Here is an 18,606-nt window from a genome sequence, read left to right as displayed (position 1 = left end):
AACACTATCTTCTAACCCATCCGGTCACAATCTTATCGGACACAACACAACACAACACAGCAGCAGAAAGGTACTTCACTGAAAGGAAAGCTACTCACCAACAAGCAAAGCAAACAAACAAGCATGCCCAGTTACGTCCCATTCTGCACGATAAGCATGCTTCATGTCTGATGCCTCTCCAAAATTAACGGCAAAGTAATATTTTTATTGCCGAGACACCATCAAGGTTTCGACAGCGACATGTTGGCACTAAATATAATTGCATTTTTTGTTTGCGAAATAACATAATTGCAATTTATTCAGGATGGGAAGGAAACGGATCAGATGGAGTTAGTTACATGTTTGTAGTAAACTAAGAAGACGTTGTTTATTCAGGCCAAAGAGCTGTCGCTTTGTATCCTGCGTCTCCTGCACCTTATTTTGTTTAGGGGAAAACTTATGGGCTATGGTTGATCAGCTGCAGATTGCACCGACACCGAATCGCCTCACGTCCCGTCCAAGGATGCTCCTCTATACATGGCCACCGCCTTATTTGTCAGAAGCCATGGGTGGTTGGCCTTCTATAGCCGACCAAGCCGAAACCTCCACCGAGCACTCTAGCACTTGAGGTCATTTCATGTCGACGGGTGTTAGCTTCTCCTAACAAACTGGGAGCTGACTGGGTGCACATCTTTGGTTGAGTTCCCTGCACACCCTTTGTCCTCACCAGCTTACTGTTAGGCGTTCGAAGCTAAAATTAAATAAGTTGGCTAACATTCATCTTCAGCGGAAGCTTTCACGGTCTTGCGATAACGAGGAAAAAGCATTCGCTTGATCTTCTTTTCGGCTGAACGTTCAGATAACGCCTGAAACCAAAGGTTCAGAAAGGTTATTCTAGATTGCATGAAAAGGCAGAGGTAATTTGAGAAGTTTAATCCCAATAACCCACCTGGGCATTGAATGAAAATCGAACTGTCCGAGCTTCCAAGCCAGAAAAGGCTCTCACGTCGATACCAAGACTATCAACGCCTATCAAGCGTGCCTCCTGCAAAATCAATAAGACTGAGCTTAGTCTATGAGCAAACCAAATTTCACAAAATATGGAAAGGTACTGTTACAATCTTACAAAATATAAACAAGGAAAAAAAAGTCTATTGATGCCATTTCTCAAAATGAAGTATTCAATTTGGCCTGTAGGCAAAGCAGAGCTTCTTGTATATAAGAATGATTAGTTTCAGATATTGTACTAGATGTAAATTCACACAAATTACCAGAACTAAATTTCAGGCAAAGTATGATAGTTCAACTCCAAAGTTCAACCAGGTGCAAATTCACACATATCACCAAGATTACATTTCAGGTATAGTTTTTTTGAGGAATCGATTTCAGGTACAGTTTGATAGTGCAACTCCAAAGTTCAGGTGATGGTGAGAATTATCCTATTCATCATACACAATAACCCACTAAGGAGTATGGAAGCTGAGTAAAACAATACTGAACAGAACACACCTCTACCGTGAGGCCTTTTTTTCTGCTACAGAGGGACCGTAGAGCCATGGTACACTGATCACTATTTTCTTCCATGCGTTTTATAATGTCCGAAGCATGATTTGAAAGAAGATCTGGTTCTGCATCTTGAAAGTCTTGTGGATCAATCATAAACTGCAACAATCAACATGATGACTACCAAGCCAAGAAAAACAATGCTGATTATTTCCCATTTTCGCTTTACAAAGTAATACTCCCTCCAACCGGAATTACTTGTCGCAGAAATGGATGTATCTAGACATACTTTAGTTCTAGACACATCCATTTGTATCCATTTTTGGGACAAGTAATTCGGGAAGGAGGGAGTACATCGAATGAACTGTCCTTTACTTGTAACTGAAAACATTGGGCTGAAGAGGGATGCTGTACCTGCTTCCCATAGACGGAAAACAGCTCAATTGTCATCATTTCCAGCTTATAGATGGTTGAATCAATGCTACTTCCCACATCATTGATGTCCAATCTCGATTTATCACCATCTGAATATTCACTTACTATTAGTCACACGGATGTTCAAGGCAAGTGACTGAATGAAAGATTTAAACTGATCAAATTACCAATTAGGCCATTGGTTCCAGAAGCTGGCCGGGGTTCTCTGTTGTATTCCTCTGTTTGATTGACTATTTATTAGAAAAATAATTGGATGGAATCACATGACTAATAGAAGTAACTATGAGCAAGCTGAGAAGCACCTCTCCACTCAGATGAATAACCATCGGCATTGCATTCAGAATGAAATAAACTCCTCAAATAAGATTCTTCTTCTATAAAAGCAGGTCTCAGGTATCCTACAATAGAGACCCCGTTTGATGGATTATCAATCTTCTCCCCGTGATTATCATGAACAGCCTGCATAAGAAACGAATGCTTAGCACGGTTAAGGAATGGTGGAGATAAGGTAGTCCTCCATGTGACAATTCAGGCTATGAAATATGCTAGCGAAAGCATTCACTATTAATGAATTTCTACACGAAAATTAAGAATGATAGTAAAAACTAGGTGGTGCTTTGTAGTTTCGATTTCGTTCTGCACTCTAAAATGATATGTGATATGTTTCAGCAATCCACTCTAGTTTTTGGCGCAGCTTTTATACAACATAGTAATTGATGGAATGCATATAACAAAGGACAGACCCGGTGCTAGAAGCTCACACACAAAGTGGGGTCTGAGGAAGGATTATACGAGGCAAGCCTTACCCCTCCATAGTGATAGAATGTACTCCTAGTTTTTACTATCCCTTTGACTGGCTGAGTGCATATCTTGATTATTTTTTGTTCCAGTTGACAAACAGCAATTATCTCGAGAGAAATTTTAGCAGATCTTGAATTCTATACCCCCTCCGATCCATTTTAATTGTCGCTGATTTAGTACACAGTCGTACTAAATCAACGACAATTAATATGGATCGGAGGGGGTACCTTTTTTTTAGCTTGATATGAGCCTAGTTGCTTATGACACAGTAAATGTTCATGACTTACCTTTGTCAAACACTTGGCAAAGTATATAGGATGTATTGAACGCATTGTTACTGGCATTCCCCACTCTATGAGAATATTCGTTATTTCTGTGTCAACCTGTGACAGGGTTTGTTGTTAATGAGAAAACTGACGGATAATACCAGCTGAAAGCAGATAAAAACTTTCTTAGCAAACCTTGCTGTCATCATCATGCATGTCCATAGAATCCTCAATGACCACGTGGTCGTTGAAATCACTAGTTACCACACTAGTTTCTCCAATAATTGCACCATCTGTTCCGATCAAAACTGTCTGCAACAAAAATGCCATTTCAACCGTAAGAAAAATTTCTTGCAGTCAAAACGTTGGTGCACACTACACTTGCGAATAGCATTGATGTTAAACAAGCCAACATTATGATGACTGCATCACAAAATAAAGACTCGAACTAAGTCGATGATGCACCATAGGGTCCATATAATGTGAACTCAAAATGGGATTTGGAAGATAGTGAACCCTTTTTGGCCTGTCAGTAGACCACTGATACTCATATAAAAACATCAAGAGACACACCGACAGAAATGGAAACATAAGCCATCTTACCACAGGGTTGTTTGCATCATCATCTTCCAAGATGTTCCCATCATCAGGTACTTGAAAGAAAATGTCTGTATGAAATTTCACCCAGTGTAAGTGTTAGATGCACAAGAAGGAAATGATGAAGATTCTGCTGTAAAATATTCACTCACGCACAAAGGAATTACCTCCATAGTCATCAACAACATACTGAAACTCTGACCATGAAACATGTCCATGAGGTTCATTATGCACCCTGGCAGGAAATATGAGCAATCCCTTGCTATTTGCCTACACAAGATGGAAAGGTTGTCCAGCAAATGGTAAGATATTTAGTACAGCAGGCGGGATTTATGCTAGTTTTTACAGATGTGTACTCAGATTTAAGCTGAGGAAGTTTATAGTCATTGCTATGCAGAATAAAAACGATGGATGCATTTAGCAACAAAATCACTGTTTTGTTATCCTAGGTTACCTCTACTACTGTTCTAGCTGTTTCTACATCTGTCAGTGAAATGTCCTTCTTCTTTGGGCGTTCTTTAATTTCTTCAAGAGGATGGTATCCCCGATCTCTCATGTACTTGGAATCTGGCAATGAATCTGAGTAGTCTGCAGCCACACGGACTTTAGAGAGGGATGAATCCTGATCAGTTGCCAACCAGCAAGGCTGAATTGACCCAAAAGTGTTTCGGCATCTAAAACTAAAATAAATTGTTACGTCAGTCAGGTTCAAAAAAAAAACACCATTCAAGGGATTAAGTTAAAGTAATGAAGGAGGGAGTGACCTTAGACTTGAGAAGTCATGAAATCTCTGGGTGTGAAATGGGGTTCTGATCCAGTTTATAGTGGCTCCGGCCGACATTGGTAAACTCCAATGAAGGAAAACCAATTATGTGTGCAAAAATACGCCGATTGGAAACTAAGAAAAGCACTGTGCAAACATGAAAAGAAAAATAACGAGTAAGAGATGATGCACTACATATGATTTTTCTTTTATGACAAGCGAAAACGTGTCATCGATTTCTTTCAAAAACAGAAGTGCCATTAATCAGCAAATTATACAAGTAATGAAAATGGCTAAAGCAGAGACTGAAACAAATAATGAATGACACGACTAGTCGCAAAGCGAAATCTTAATTCCTTCAGCGAAGGCAAGGTGCACAATCAGCATTCCCCCTTCTCCAGCAGTGATCCTAACTGAGGGTGCAGAAGAAGCCAACCATCTAGAGATCCTCAAATCATACCAGACAAACAGAGCATAGAACGCCGCATAAAAATTGGGAGAAAGATGATCTTGAAAAGAAAATCAACAACTCATGTAAATCCAATATAAAAGGTTCAGCATTCCTCCTCCCTACTGCAATTCTACATGTCCCCGAAAAAAAGAGCCACTCTGAATTGTGTCGAATTGCCATTCACAGTAACCACTAGCACACTCCGCAAATTCTATTTTTGGCCCCTTCAATCCAGAACCCTAGTTCCTGAGCACCTCGCGTTCTGGTGGGGCCTGGAGGATCAAGAACACTGTCAAAAAAAAAAAAAAAAAAACTGAAGCCGCTGCCGCACGCAGCATAAAATCGCACGCTTCAACACACAAGTGATTCGACCAAATCCTCCAGCCTGAACCAGGAGCCGCGGTGGAGACTCACGTCCTCAGGAAACAGTTGGACTGGTGAATAATCAGCCGTCCAACGGCAGAACAACACAAGATTACTTCTATTGTCCCTGACCCTGAGACCAGTTCTTTGACACCACCGCCGTCTCCCGAGAAGAGATCACGCGGACACGCGCTGGTCGCAGCCAATCTTGATTGGAGGAGGAGAATAAGAGAGAGTAGCAGCGCGCACGCACCTTCACTCGCCAGCAAGCCGCGGCGGAAAGGTTTGGTCCCCTGAGACCCACACCACGGAGAGGGCAGGATCAGAGGGAAATACGGGACGGAGGCGGCGAGGCCGGCGACCCACCCGCTCGCTCTCTCCAGCAGCCCCGGCACGGCGGGGCCCAGGCGGATCACGGCGGCGAAGAGTGACGGTGGCTACGGCCTTGGCGAGCCTCCTCTCCCCTCGCTCGCTCCTCTGTTTTTCTCTCCCCCCCTCTCGTCGTGTGCTTTCAGGCGTGGGGCAGCGGCACTACGTGAGGGCGCTTTTGGTAATTTAACTCTTGTGCGGATTTTTTATTTTGAGGATTGCGGCTGTGCTGACCCAAGTTCCAAACCCCGTTTTTTATAATCGCAGCAGCAGATTCCTCTGCCCTCGCTCTCTTTGAAGCTGCAGATTCTTGTGTATGTTTCTCTTGTTTTCTGATGAATGCAACGCATAGCGGAACTGAGATTGTTTTCATTTGGTTTTGGTTGGGGTTGGTGAGGAGTGGATCTCGAGGGGTAATTTCCGCATTTAAAGCGTACTACTACGTTGGCCCCACTGCTAAAAATGAGCGAGTGGTGTTGGCAGGGACGCTTTGCTTCACGCTTTAATTATTCTATAAACATCACGTCTGTTGGCAGTTTTGGCACACAAACTCTACGCACAACTCCCCGCAAAAACCAAACACACAAAACTCCAGCACGTAGAACTACATCACTTGGTCGTAAAAATGTACTATAGTTTTTTAGAAGAACAAAACGGAAATTGGCAGGGTCTCACTCATCATGCGCCATGTTGGGCCGGGCGATAAGCCTGGTGTGCAGCGGATGAAGGATGTATGGATAGCATTCGAGTGAGAAGATACCTGCAGATAGGAGAGCATCTTCGCGCTATGCGTATGTCAGTTGTGGCGGACGTGTGCCATGTGTCGTACCTAGCCTCGTGCCACCAATAGCAGCAGAGCAGGCGAGGGGAATATGTCTTCCAAGTTGTACCATTCCGTTGGCATCAAAGTCTGGGCCTCCGGATGGAAGGAAGGAATCTGCAACGCCGGCCTCACGCTCGTCATCGTCCGCCACGCACCAAAACCGCACGATCGGCTGGATTATCATATCACGCAAAGAACGAGACATTTCCACACACGATACGTTCATTATTTATATACACACATACATCCGCATGCTCTCTATTTTTGCACTACTTATCGGAAAACTTTCCGGTTTTGCTGCTGGTATTTTATTCCGTACGTTTGTACCCTCGCTTTTTTTGTCTTGGGAAAATGACGTGTGGGGCCATGTGTTCTGCTTAAGGTCACCCGTAGTGCGGTGCGGCGACATGCACCGGCACCGAAATGGAAAGGCAACCGCCGGCGCCGAGCACTGCACGTGCACGGCTGCACCGCGTTCTCGCGAGGCGGCCCGGACAGCCCAGCCCAGAGCCAGTAGGCCTGAGTTTGTTTGTTGCTATTTACACGCGCGGACATGCGGCCCAAGCCCACCCAAACTGGCCCGGATCTTCTCTCCGTCCCCACTCAACGCCGCCGCGTCAGGCTCTGGCGCTCTGCTGCCTGCAGACCTGACCTGACCGGAGCGGACCGCCGGCCGTCCGCCAGCTCCGGCGATTAATTCTCGCGCAGAGACCGCCGCTTCCGTGGTCGCCGTCGTCAATCTGCGGTGGGTTACTGGAGTCAGGTCAGTGCCCGGGTTGCTTTGCTCGTTCCTCTTGCCACAGTCCGCGTAGGTCTCCTCCCTTGGTCGCCTGTAGGCTGTAGACGAACAATCCATGGTAGATAGATACCGCGAGATCCGAGAGGAAGATGAACTACTTTCGTCGAGTGGTCGATCGTTGTTGTTGTTGCTGTTGCTTACTCCCGTTTAGGTTTAGCAGCCGAAATTTCTCTGGAAAACCGCTGCTACCCACTGAACTGAAGAAATGTGCCTTCCGGCGCGTGGTTGGGTGACGGATCCTGTGGTTTTATTTTACTACCTAGGAACTGCGCTGATTTACTGGTGATATTATGCTTCCCCTGAGATGACGGTGACCGGTAGCGACTCATGAGCGCACTGCATTCCAAGCTCAGTTTTCCAACTTTTGGTTTCTGAATTGAATTTGAGCCACAGAATTTCACGGTGGAGAAGCCCCCCCCCCCCCCCCCCCTGGATTTGTTCTATCTTGGGTAGATGCCGCAGCATATATTGGATTGAGTACAGAACATTGCTATTACTAACAATAGCTCATACAACTTATGGTTACATTGCTGAAATAGCTCTAGGCAACAAAGTGAAAGCTGAAACACACTAGATACTTGGGTAGATAATTCTAGAAACTGTGACCCATAGCTGACAATTCCAGCTACGGCGCTTCTTCTTGAGATAGACTTCGACTCTTCCGTTTATTCTGCCCACATCATATCCTGAAATGAGATGGATGGAATCATATGGTTAACAACTTAACATGTCCTGTCGCTATACTTTAGGAATCTTATTACTCTTTTATTTGAAATAAGGAGTCCTCACCAATGCAATCTTTTATATTGAGTTTATATGAGCTATCGTGAAAGTTCACATTATTACGATTCAAATTCATAAAGATGATACATCATATGTAAACGTTAAGATGTTATACTGTACCACATAAAGCCCACTAGGAAACTTACATTTCAAGAAACCATTCCTCATGCTTAAGACAGCTGATTTGGTGGTGGTGGGGATTGGTAGGAGTTCAGAAGCGATGGTGGTGGAGAGCTGTAGTGGTGCAGAGGCTGTGGAAATGTTGAAGACACTGGTGGTGATTTTACATGAGGAAGCTGAGTCGGTGGTGGTGGGGATTGGTACGAGTTCAGAGATGGTGGTGGAGAGCTGTAGTGGTAAAGAGGCTGTGGAGATGTTGAAGAAACTGGTGGCGATTTTACATGAGGGAGCTGCATCGGTGGTGGTGGGGATTGGTACGAGTTCAGATATGGTGGTGGAGAGCTGTAGTGGTGCAGAGGCTGTGGAAATGTTGAAGACACTGGTGGTGATTTTACATGAGGAAGCTGAGTCGGTGGTGGTGGGGATTGGTACGAGTTCAGAGATGGTGGTGGAGAGCTGTAGTGGTAAAGAGGCTGTGGAGATGTTGAAGAAACTGGTGGCGATTTTACATGAGGGAGCTGCATCGGTGGTGGTGGGGATTGGTACGAGTTCAGATATGGTGGTGGAGAGCTGTAGGGGTGAAGAGGCTGTGGAAATATTGATGCTGGTGGTGGAGAGCCATAGGGGTAAAGAGGCTGTGGTGATATTGATGCTGGTGGCGGAGTACCATGAGGAACATTTGGTTGTAGATGTTTTGGAGGTAACGGTGGAGAATATTGGTAAGGTGGGGGTGAAGATCCATAGTTAAATGGAGGTGGAGAGTTATAATGGCGAGGAGGCATTGGTGACAATGGTAGAACAGGTGACTTGTAGTTGTACGGAGGTGGGGACTGCAGGTATGGCAGTGGTGGAGCTACGTGGCTGTTCGAAGATGGGGAGTTGTAGTAGTATGGAGGTGGTAAATACTTGTGGGTTGGTGTTGGATTGTTAGATGTTGGTGGAGCTTGGTAGTTGCTTGAAGGTGTGGACTGTTGGTACGGTGGCGGTGAAGAGTACAAGTTCTGCGGAGGTGATGGATACTGATACGATGGAGGTGGAAACTTGTTAGAAGTTGGTGGTGAATGCTGGTACGGTAACGGTGGGGATTTGTAGTTGGGTGGAGGCGAGGGATGCTGGTATGGGAGTGGCGGTGAATTAGATGGATACATCGATGGTAGAATGTGAGGTTTTGAACATCCAGCAAATGTCTTCTTTGATCCAAATGCCATTACTTGGTTGGCTTGGAGAACCACTTCTTCATTGGACTTTGAGTAAACACTAACTCCAGAGAGATTTAACTCCATGGGCACATTGCAGTCAGATCCTCCTGCTGCCGCATGGAGCTCAACCTTGCACGAGTCAGCCCCAAAGGTGCCACTAAGTGGCAAACCGGTAATGGCCACGCTGTATTTGCCATTGCTTTCGGTGTAGCCAAATCTCACTATTGCCTGGTCATTGGCCTGGCAAGTGACCTTGACCATGGCTCCTGCACCAGATAATGATAAAAAGGTATTAAGTTGCAGTATGAAATGCTGAAAGACATTTAGGAAGAATGAAGAATTTGTAAAACATCATCCATCTTCTTAGCAGTTTTTCTCTTCGATGAATTTAGCTGCAATTTGGGTTCACAGTTCATCATGGTATTAGTCACATATCCATGTATGTGTATCCTTAGTCTACTGTAATTTGGCCTACCTGGTAGCAACTTTAACTTGATGTTTTTTATTTAAGCAAGATCATATAGGCTTCTAGAACACTAAAACTGCCATGTACCAAAGGAAATGTGCAGATCCTTCTTGGCAGATTTTTTTTGTGTAACTACAGCAGATAATATTGTTAACCAAGCTCAAAATTTGGCTCTAGCCATGTTCTTGGATCTTCTGTATGATATTCTTGAATACAGTTTTCTTGCCAGCAAGTAGTGCATTTCCAAGATAATTATGAACAAGAAGAAACTTGACATATTTCCAAGCTGACTGCATTAACGTGCATAGATAATAAGAACTGCAAATAACCAAAATTTACCTTCCAGGTGCTCCTTCCCATGGGATTCTTCTGGGTGCGCCTCATTGAAGCATCTATAGCAGTATGCTTTGCCTATCACCTTAATGATAGGAGCATACGTTGGTGATGCTGAAAGAGAAGGTGGTGGTAAGCTTCTGGCTGCCTCACCGAGCATTGCCATGGCAACCAGCACGGCTAAGACCAGCCATAGCTGGCGCTTTGGCTGGCTTCCAACGCTTACTTCCATGCCTGGACAGTGCTTTCTGAAGTGAGAAGAGGAGATGGGAGAATGTGAATGATTTTGGCTTTGGTATGGATGAGTATTTATAATGTTCAAGGTGGCACTTGGCAGGGTCTCTGGGGAAGCAGGTGGAGCTGGTAAGGTGGTATGGCCATTTGAATGATTAGAGACTGTACTTCCCTCAAAAAAGAAAAAAAAGAGCATGTACACTTTGTCACCACTTGATTTCAGAGAGAAGATGTAATTAGTTGTGATTTATGATAACCTTTTGTAGTTGGAGTATATGAATCTGCTTGTATGTTATTTCAGAGAATAAGTATTGTAGGTTTTGAAGTAATCGCAGAGCAACAATTATGTTAGCCATGAAAACAAAATCATCAACGTGATGCACATATTTACTTAGTTGCTTGTAAATGCTCAAGGGGTCTTGGTACATATGTTTTGCTGTTTATCCTGCCATACTGAATTCATCTCACCTAAATGTAAAAGAGCAGAGCATTTTGGCATTTTTTCTATTTATCTTTAAAAGTTCATGTTTCATAGTACTTGACAGCATAAACTAAGGTTTTATGACGCAAATTTTCCTACACTATTTATAGAAACATTCAACCTGAGTTGTTTAAACCCAGAGTCTCTGAAGGGCATAACATTTATAAGCTCTGAAACATGAACTGGGAAATTTCGAGGTGGTGATCGAGGTGGTAAAGGCTAAAGCCTTATTTACCCAACTGGCAAATTTCCAGGTGTGTCCGCTTGGAATCGGAACATGCTATGTTGGGCTACTGTATAAGATGAAATAGGCCTGGTCGTCATCTTCGAGTTTGGCAACAAAACTGCGGCGGTAACAATCTGGAAGGTTTCCAAGGAGTGTTCACAGTGGTGCAGCTAAACCGTCCATTCTGGTAAACATCTAGCGGCATCTGTGGCATGTTTGCCCTTTGTTCCTCACAGGGATGACCTGATGGTGATGCAAGGTAACATTTCCAGTCCATAGATGTGGCTACTCAGCCATTTCTTAGACTTCGGCTGTCAGTATTTACTCTGAGCTGCAGATTCACCCTTGCTTAAAAATAATTAAACAAGTAGTACAAGAAAAATGGATTCGCCATGTTTTTTACAGCTGGTGGTAGAATCTAACAAGAGACAGGAAAAAAAGATTAAATGAACTGCCACATTATCTTGTCAGGTGAGCCGAGGAGAGTGAGTGGTATGTCTAGCTTCAACTGCTCAAATATACTAGGCTGCTGACCACAATAATGTAGCAGCTCACCAAAACCAAACCCAGGGCAAAGAAAGCAAAAGGTGTATGTGTGCCCTTGGTCAAAGGAAAGCTTTTGCATCCATGTCTTGTCTCCTCTGCTCCACGAATGAATTGAGCAGGTTTAACTAACAATTCAACATGCTTTGGTCTTATTTTTCTCTTGCAATCATCTGTGAGACTGATGTTTTAGGGAGCTGGAGGCTTATATTTGATTAATAAGAGAATAAGAATAAGAATGAATGGAAGGTATATTTTTTTTATGGATGTATATGGATGTCATTTGGTGGCAGCCAATTCAGATACCGAGAGTTTTTTGCATTATGGGCTCACTTGAATTCAGTATCAAACAACTTGGCCCATTTGTACTACTTCCCAATCCAACAACCTAGCCCAGCACCATAGATTGGGTCCATGAGAGATGATGGCTTGTCTAAAAAATAGAAATGAGATGATCTTCGCTACTCAAATTATTTCGGCCAGATAGTACTTTCCTCCTCACATTGGAACCAAATAAAACACTAAAAAAGAAACAGAAATAAAGCTGAGAACTTTGTTAAAAAAAAAACTCGTTTGAGCATCGATCGCCATCATGCAGTGCCATCCACCCTAGCAATTCAAAATTTACAAGCAGGCTAGTTCTAGCTCCATTGATTTCTAAAGGATCTAATTCCCTGGTCAATGCCCCCACCATATATGTTCTTCTGAACTTAACCCCAAAATGATAACAGCTCAACTGATCCAAGAACAATGCAGTGCAATGCATAGCCCTCTCACAGGCCATCACCTTCCTCCAGAAGAACACCATCCAAACTAGCTAATGAGTAACAATAATAGAACACGACAGAAACACCTCAATGGCCATCTCATGCATGAACCCTAAGTGCTTTGTGATGTTAGTGTTTTTCTCTCTAGCTGACCTAGTTAGTGTCGTTCCAGACGCTGAAGAGCTGCGTGCCGGTCATGTCGCTGCTGCTTGTCGCCGGTGGGGCTGAGGCCGGCGTCCAGGCAGCCATCCTGCCCCCGCTGTAGGCTTCGGCGGTGCTCACGAGGTAGTTCTCGTAGGCGATCTTCCCGTCGTCGTGATCCCTGCTCATGTTGCCCCCGCTGTACGCCTGTGCCGCCACCGCGCGTGCGTGGGCATGAGCTGCTGCCGCCTGCTCGTGGGCGTGGCTTGCCGTAGCGGTGGTGGTGGTGCTCATGGGCAGCATGAAGCTCTCGACGGCGCCGTTATTGTACACGACAGAGTTGGAGCCTGTGCTGTGTTCGAGCGAGGCGCCCGCCGCGTTGTCGATGCTGCCGTGGCCGCCGTGCTGCTGCTGCATCGACTGGGCATGCTGCGAGAAGAAGTCGTGTGCGCCTGCGCCAGCGCCGAGGTTGAGGTGGTGGAGCTCCTGCAGGCTGTGCGCGGCAGCGATCACGGCATGGTCCGGCTCCTGCTTGCACCACCCGCGCAGCGGCTGCGCATGGGCGTATGGGTGGTACATGTGTCCACCACCGACGCTGGATACCTGCTGCTGAGGCAGGGCCTGGAATGCGATGGTCGGCCATGCAGCGGCGCCGGCAACGGAGGGATGGTGGTGGTGGTATGCCGCGCCATACGCGGCCAGGGCACCGATATCGTAGCCGCTCACCACGCCGGCGTGATGCTGCTGCTGCGCGAGGGACGACGCTGTGGCCGCCTCGGCGTCCTTGAGGCGCTTGGCGGCGCTGCCGATGGGTAGCGCGGTGCTGTCGAGGATGCTTTTGACGTCGTAGCGCGTCATATCGAAGTTGGTAACGGCGTTGAGTCCTCGGAACTTGATCGCCGCGATGTCGTAGGCCTCCGCAGCCTCCTCCTGCGTGCCTACATTACACACAGAGACGATAGTTAGTAGAGTACCAACGCAATCTACCAGTCGATGCCATGCATGCATGTAGATGTATGCATGTGAGCTGTGGCAAGCAAGCTTAATTATTTTAATTAATCAATAGTTTACTGCAAATGCGTGCATGCATGCAGACGCAGCTCGAATATTTTGACTAGATGCACCGGCGAGTGGAGACAGCGGCAGCACTAAACATGGAAGCTACGTTTAATAAAGCATGCACTCATGCACAAAGTACGATATTAATATGCTTGACGCAACTTGGCATGACTTGAAGAAGGTCCATTTTCTACTGGAAATCTACGATTTTGTCGCTCCATTCGTTGGCATTTTATGATTTGTCACTCCATGCATTTCTCACATGTGTACATGTGAGTTGTTCTTGGACCCACACATCATCAGCTGGACATGGATTACAATTGGAAAATCAACTAGTACCATCTGGACATGGATTGGAGATCATATTTAGTTTCCACTGGGGGATTATTAATAAGAGGGTGCTTGGATCCAAGGTACTAGAACTAGTCTGACTAAAACTAGTCTCTTTAAAAGGCTAAAGTTCCAAGCACCCCTGACTAAAGAGAGGCTAAAACTAGTCTTGAGGCTAAAATCTTTTAGTCAGGGGTACCCCTACTAAAATATGCATTAGTCCTCTCTCTCCTCATTTAACTCCCGAGACAAGTTCTGGATTGAAGGGTTTGGAGGATAATAAATGCTCATTAACTCGATTTGAATCTCTTTAGTATTTGGATCCAAGCATGGATGAGGCTAGCAAGTTTTAGAAGGTGCTTGGATACGTTTTAGTCCCATGACTAAAAGTAATGAGACTAAAACTTGCTAGCCTCACCCATGCTTGGATCCAAGTACTGAAGAGACTAAAATCAAGTTAATGAGCATTTATTATCCTCCAAACCCTTCAATCCAGAACTTGCATGAGGAGTTAAATGAGGAGAGAGAGGACTAATGCACATTTTAGTAGGGGTACCCCTGACTAAAAGATTTTAGCCTCAAGACTAGTTTTAGCCTCTCTTTAGTCAGGGGTGCTTGGAACTTTAGCCTCTTAAAGAGACTAGTTTTAGTCAGACTAGTTTTAGTCTCTTGGATCCAAGCACCCTCTTAGTCTCATTACTTTTAGTCATGAGACTAAAACGTATCCAAGCACCCTCTAAATGTCGGCACAAAATGTTTCTATATCTGATTTTTTAGAAACATAGTAGTACAAACGAATATGCTCTAATTTCCGTATAACAAAATGTATTTTGTACGGGGCACAGACAAATACTTCTTCCGTTCCTAAATATAAGACATTTTAGAAATTCTACTATGAACTACATACGGAGCAAAATGAATGAACTTATGCTTTAAAATATGTCTATATACATCCGTATGTAGTCCATAATGTAATCTCTAAAAGGTCTTATATTTAGAAACGGAGGGAGTACTAAGTATACATATATAATCCATCTGTTTCTTTTTACTCGGCATAAAATTTTTATCTGAAATCAAACTTCATAAAAGTTGACTAAATTTATACAGTTTTAGAATATAATACCAAAGCTATACAGTTTTAGAATCAATTTCATGATGCATCTAATGATATTGATTTGGTACTGGGAATGTTGATATTTTTACCTATCAACATGGTCAAACGTTATAATGTTTGACTTCAAACAAATCTTATATGCAAAGTAAAAAGAAACATATGGAGTACTTACTGAAGGTGCCCAAGTAGAGATCCTTGTTCCCTGCAACTCTCCCTATCCTCGCTTGCCATCTGCCATGTTGGTGGTGCCTTTATTACACAAAATTAAAATGGATCAGCAATAGCAATCAAATTTCTATGTAGCTAATACAAGGATTGTTCTCCTAACCTCTACGTACACCATACGATGCACACAAGCAAGAAACGGAAACACATACCTAGTTACTCCACGATAAATAGATGCGCCTCTAGAGAAACCACTGCTCTTCCTGCACATACACACATCAAATAACATTAGTATCCTTTGGTTTGAAGATTGGTTTGCTAATCATGTACCTACGATTCATATATAAAATATAAGAGACCGACCTTCGCAAAGATGCCACAAACTCCTGCCTTGTCATGTGCTTCATCTCCTCTAGCTCTTTTTCGTAGTTGTTTACCTAAAAAAAAGGAAAATATGCATGTCTTTAAGGACCACTTCAGTAAGATAGGCTTCCCAAAAGATAATAATTAGAGAAATGTAGCTATGATGTTCATCATTCCATTGATCAACGAATAATAAAATGGTGATAAATTATAAAAGCTTTTTCCAAAAATAATGATAAAAGGAGCATTGTAACTTACGGGGAAATTTGTCGTCGTTGTTGCACCCCAATACTTGAGAGCAGCCAAATCATAAGCTCTTGCAGCTTTCTCCTCTTTGTCATAGCCACCTATATATGCATTTCAAGATCAGAAGATAAACAAATAAAATGTAGTTTAAGCTCTAAAAATTGTATTTTAAAGAATTGATAGCAATGAATGCATCCAGAAAATGTGACAAAACCAATTGTAATTACTTCAATCTGGATCTTGCTTACCTAGATAGACTGAGTGGAGTTGTACATGCCGAGTTCATACAAGGTTGAAATATCAATCAAAGAATAACTTTAATTAGCAACACTGGAGGTGGATTGATCATATATATGTAAACAACTTTAAAGATGACACATCAGTACCTTGACGACCCTTGCGAGTTTGCCCTTCTCTTCTGCAACTGTTGTCCCATAAGTGAGCCTCATATCTCCCGGTCCATCTATGCCTATTAAAGCCAAACACAAAACAGAAAAATACACACTTTGTAAGCCTACCACAATCATGCCCACATAATTGCATTACGCATTTCCTATGCAGCTACATTATTAAAAAAGAGCCTCAAAAGCAAATGACAATACTCACTTGACGCAAAGAAGAAATTAAGAGAAAAAATATATAAAGTGATACTAGGGTCATTGCAAAAACAGAAAAAGGGAAAGAAACCACATTGATCCATGCATGCTTGGCGATATCACTGTTTGAGTTTATGATTAGCTAGAAAACAAGAATGCCCGAAACTATGCATTAGCTAGACGCTCAGCATAATGCCACAAAAAGCAATCAAATATATATTGCTCAAATCTTTTAAGTAGAGTTTGTTCAGATACTTTCATGTATATTGCAATGCACTAATACTACTATATACCTGGTCACGCCACGGTAAATCGAAGTCCGCTGGCCAAACGTGTCAGCCGTCTTCCTCGACGCTGGCGTCTCCACCACCGCGCCACTGCTTCCGCCCGTGCTATCTGCACCGGCCGACACCACCGCACCAGAACCAGCGCTGCTGCCACCGGCCGTGTCATCCTTCCGGACAATGGCCAACTCCTGCGGGCCACGCTCCCCGCCGACAAGCTGCGGCATGCCCGCCGCCATGTTCATGGACAGCGAGAGCCCCTGCGCGGCCACCTCTGCCCTCTGCTGCTCCGGTTGTTGTGCCGGGGATGGCTGGCTACGCAGCCAGCTCTTGATCATGGACAGGCCGATGCCCCCACCAGTGCCGCCATTATGAAGGTCGCCGTTGGCTGTGGCGTTCGCCATGATGCCAGCGCCGTCGTGGTGGAGGCCACCGGCAGAGGAAGCCACCATGACAGAGTCAGCAAACTGGAGGGAGGCCGAGCTGGGGTGGTACAGGTAGCCCACGCTACTCCCTCCCGAGCTCGCGTAGCAAGCGGCGCCGCCGCTGCCACTACCTGCAGGGACGACCATGTTGTTGCCACCGGCCTGCTTGTGGTGGTGGTGGTGGTCGGAGTAGGATATGCCACCGAGGAAGTCCTCCAGCTTGGGCTCCGCCACCAGCGCCGACAGCTCCGATCCCCTCATGTTCCAATCTGCGCAACAAACCAATCACAAGATTTTCATATACTACTGCTTGATGCACTTAAACCAATCACAAGAATACTAGGGTGGGTGTGTATCTACCTTGTGGGATGTTGTAACAGACGTCGGCGCCGGAGACGTCACCTGAGGCGGAGGCGGAGGGAGGGAGCTCCTGCGGGGAGAGGGAGAAGCCCAACCAGTTGTTCACGGTGGCCATGGTGGAAGCTACCTAAAAGCAACACAGTACGTGGAAGTGATTAACTGGTCTCTTCTTAAGCTTGCTGTTTGATAGGCCGGGAAAGGGAGAGCTGCAGATCAAGAAGCCATTGTTGCTGAGGAGCCCAAGGTTAGGAGATGCTGGAGAGGTCAAGACCCAAGAGAGCTTTGGAGTTTGGAGACTTGAGCAACTGTGCTACTACTAGTACACAAGTACTACAGAGGCAGATATTTATACAAATTGTTATAGTGCACTAATCCTTAACGCTATTAACACTCCTATGTTAGAGTGTGAGACTACTGTATACATATGATACTCCTCGATTAATTAGTGGAATGTACATGTAGTAGGAAGCTTTTTCCGAACATAAAAAGGGTCCTATATTTTGTATCAGCTGTGTGCAATACAAAAAACAGTGGCATGGTTTAGCTGAGCAGGGACATCTTTTTGCTTGTGCTTTCTGGGGGGAGGTCGAGTCCACCATATTTTGTCTCATTTTCCCCAAAAACACGTCAAGATATGCCTACATGAGTGCACCCTGTTGCCTGCATGTACATGTAGTAGTAAAGCGGTGCCCTTTACTCGATAACAGTATGAGTTGTCATGCCCTTTTTTGACTGAAAAGCTGGTATTCACAGGTGATTAGAAAACTGATGCCCCCTTGGAAAAATTTAAGAAATGTTGCAAGATCTAGCTTCATTCTATTTGTCTAGGATCACAATTCGATCGCGAGCAGATGTTCTTTGCGTACATAGTATCTCATCTCCTTTTTCAATTGCGGAGGTGCACATGCAGGCGCACGGTTGGATGCCCTGGACATATATGCACGCAGTTGGGCAGTTGACATATGCATATGTGCGTGTATATACAACTGGTACTCCTACTGGTAACATTGTTAATCAATTGCTAACTATGTGCCAAAACACTGTTCAACAGTGAAGAATCCACGTATGAACAATTAAGTCCTGGCCGGCTTCGCCTCTCAAACCCTAAAAACCACTCGCCGCTGCCGAAGCTGAATCCCTGACAAGGTTTATTTCTTTCAAAGCCCTAGGCTCTGCCCCCCTCCTCCTGACACACCAACACATACAATGACACAAAGGGTGG

The 18,606-nt window shown here is 44.6% G+C and overlaps 3 protein-coding genes and 1 long non-coding RNA gene across 4 annotated transcripts; 1 reads left to right on the top strand and 3 right to left on the bottom strand.

The window, feature by feature from the left end:
- Positions 1–243: 243 nt before the first annotated feature.
- Positions 244–5,759, bottom strand: LOC123445045 (uncharacterized protein At3g49140). The gene is made up of 13 exons (XM_045121959.1): positions 5,412–5,759; positions 4,346–4,491; positions 4,036–4,261; positions 3,749–3,851; positions 3,588–3,652; positions 3,180–3,296; positions 3,006–3,101; positions 2,220–2,376; positions 2,085–2,135; positions 1,897–2,006; positions 1,489–1,641; positions 929–1,024; positions 244–845 (listed from the first exon to the last, which is right to left on the bottom strand). Exons 2-13 carry the CDS (start codon positions 4,420–4,422, stop codon positions 750–752), a joined length of 1,347 nt encoding a protein of 448 aa, XP_044977894.1. The 5' UTR covers positions 4,423–4,491; positions 5,412–5,759; the 3' UTR covers positions 244–749.
- Positions 5,760–6,933: 1,174 nt separating this feature from the next.
- Positions 6,934–10,678, top strand: LOC123445044. Its single transcript, XR_006631050.1, has 2 exons — positions 6,934–7,113; positions 10,064–10,678. It is a non-coding gene; the product is annotated as an uncharacterized LOC123445044 (long non-coding RNA).
- On the bottom strand, positions 7,623–10,480 carry LOC123445043 (extensin-1-like). Its single transcript, XM_045121958.1, has 3 exons — positions 10,057–10,480; positions 8,079–9,517; positions 7,623–7,835 (listed from the first exon to the last, which is right to left on the bottom strand). Exons 1-2 carry the CDS (start codon positions 10,478–10,480, stop codon positions 8,103–8,105), a joined length of 1,839 nt encoding a protein of 612 aa, XP_044977893.1. The 3' UTR covers positions 7,623–7,835; positions 8,079–8,102.
- Positions 10,679–12,063: 1,385 nt separating the features above from the next.
- LOC123445041 (AP2-like ethylene-responsive transcription factor BBM2) lies at positions 12,064–17,804 on the bottom strand. The gene is made up of 9 exons (XM_045121957.1): positions 17,385–17,804; positions 16,609–17,293; positions 16,106–16,188; positions 15,968–15,976; positions 15,732–15,820; positions 15,474–15,547; positions 15,323–15,373; positions 15,118–15,194; positions 12,064–13,380 (listed from the first exon to the last, which is right to left on the bottom strand). Exons 1-9 carry the CDS (start codon positions 17,497–17,499, stop codon positions 12,455–12,457), a joined length of 2,109 nt encoding a protein of 702 aa, XP_044977892.1. The 5' UTR covers positions 17,500–17,804; the 3' UTR covers positions 12,064–12,454.
- Between the last annotated feature and the right edge of the window lie 802 nt (positions 17,805–18,606).

Source organism: Hordeum vulgare, chromosome 3H (genome assembly GCF_904849725.1).
Source record: "Hordeum vulgare subsp. vulgare chromosome 3H, MorexV3_pseudomolecules_assembly, whole genome shotgun sequence".
In the NCBI taxonomy this organism is placed as follows: domain Eukaryota; kingdom Viridiplantae; phylum Streptophyta; class Magnoliopsida; order Poales; family Poaceae; genus Hordeum; species Hordeum vulgare.
This window is presented reverse-complemented; position numbering and strand designations above follow the sequence as displayed.

Excerpts from the sequence above, each read along its gene's own strand:
- LOC123445045 (XM_045121959.1), bottom strand. The coding sequence starts at position 4,422 with ATGTCGGCCGGAGCCACTATAAACTGGATCAGAACCCCATTTCACACC. Across the intron at positions 3,852-4,035 it reads CAGCTAGAACAGTAGTAGAG|GCAAATAGCAAGGGATTGCT; the intron begins GTAACCTAGGAT and ends CATCTTGTGTAG. Across the intron at positions 846-928 it reads GATTTTCATTCAATGCCCAG|GCGTTATCTGAACGTTCAGC; the intron begins GTGGGTTATTGG and ends CTTTGGTTTCAG.
- LOC123445043 (XM_045121958.1), bottom strand. The coding sequence starts at position 10,480 with ATGCTCTTTTTTTTCTTTTTTGAGGGAAGTACAGTCTCTAATCATTCA. Across the intron at positions 9,518-10,056 it reads TGGGAAGGAGCACCTGGAAG|GAGCCATGGTCAAGGTCACT; the intron begins GTAAATTTTGGT and ends TATCTGGTGCAG.
- LOC123445041 (XM_045121957.1), bottom strand. The coding sequence starts at position 17,499 with ATGGCCACCGTGAACAACTGGTTGGGCTTCTCCCTCTCCCCGCAGGAG. Across the intron at positions 17,294-17,384 it reads CTGTTACAACATCCCACAAG|ATTGGAACATGAGGGGATCG; the intron begins GTAGATACACAC and ends TTTGTTGCGCAG. Across the intron at positions 15,374-15,473 it reads TTTGTGGCATCTTTGCGAAG|GAAGAGCAGTGGTTTCTCTA; the intron begins GTCGGTCTCTTA and ends GTGTATGTGCAG.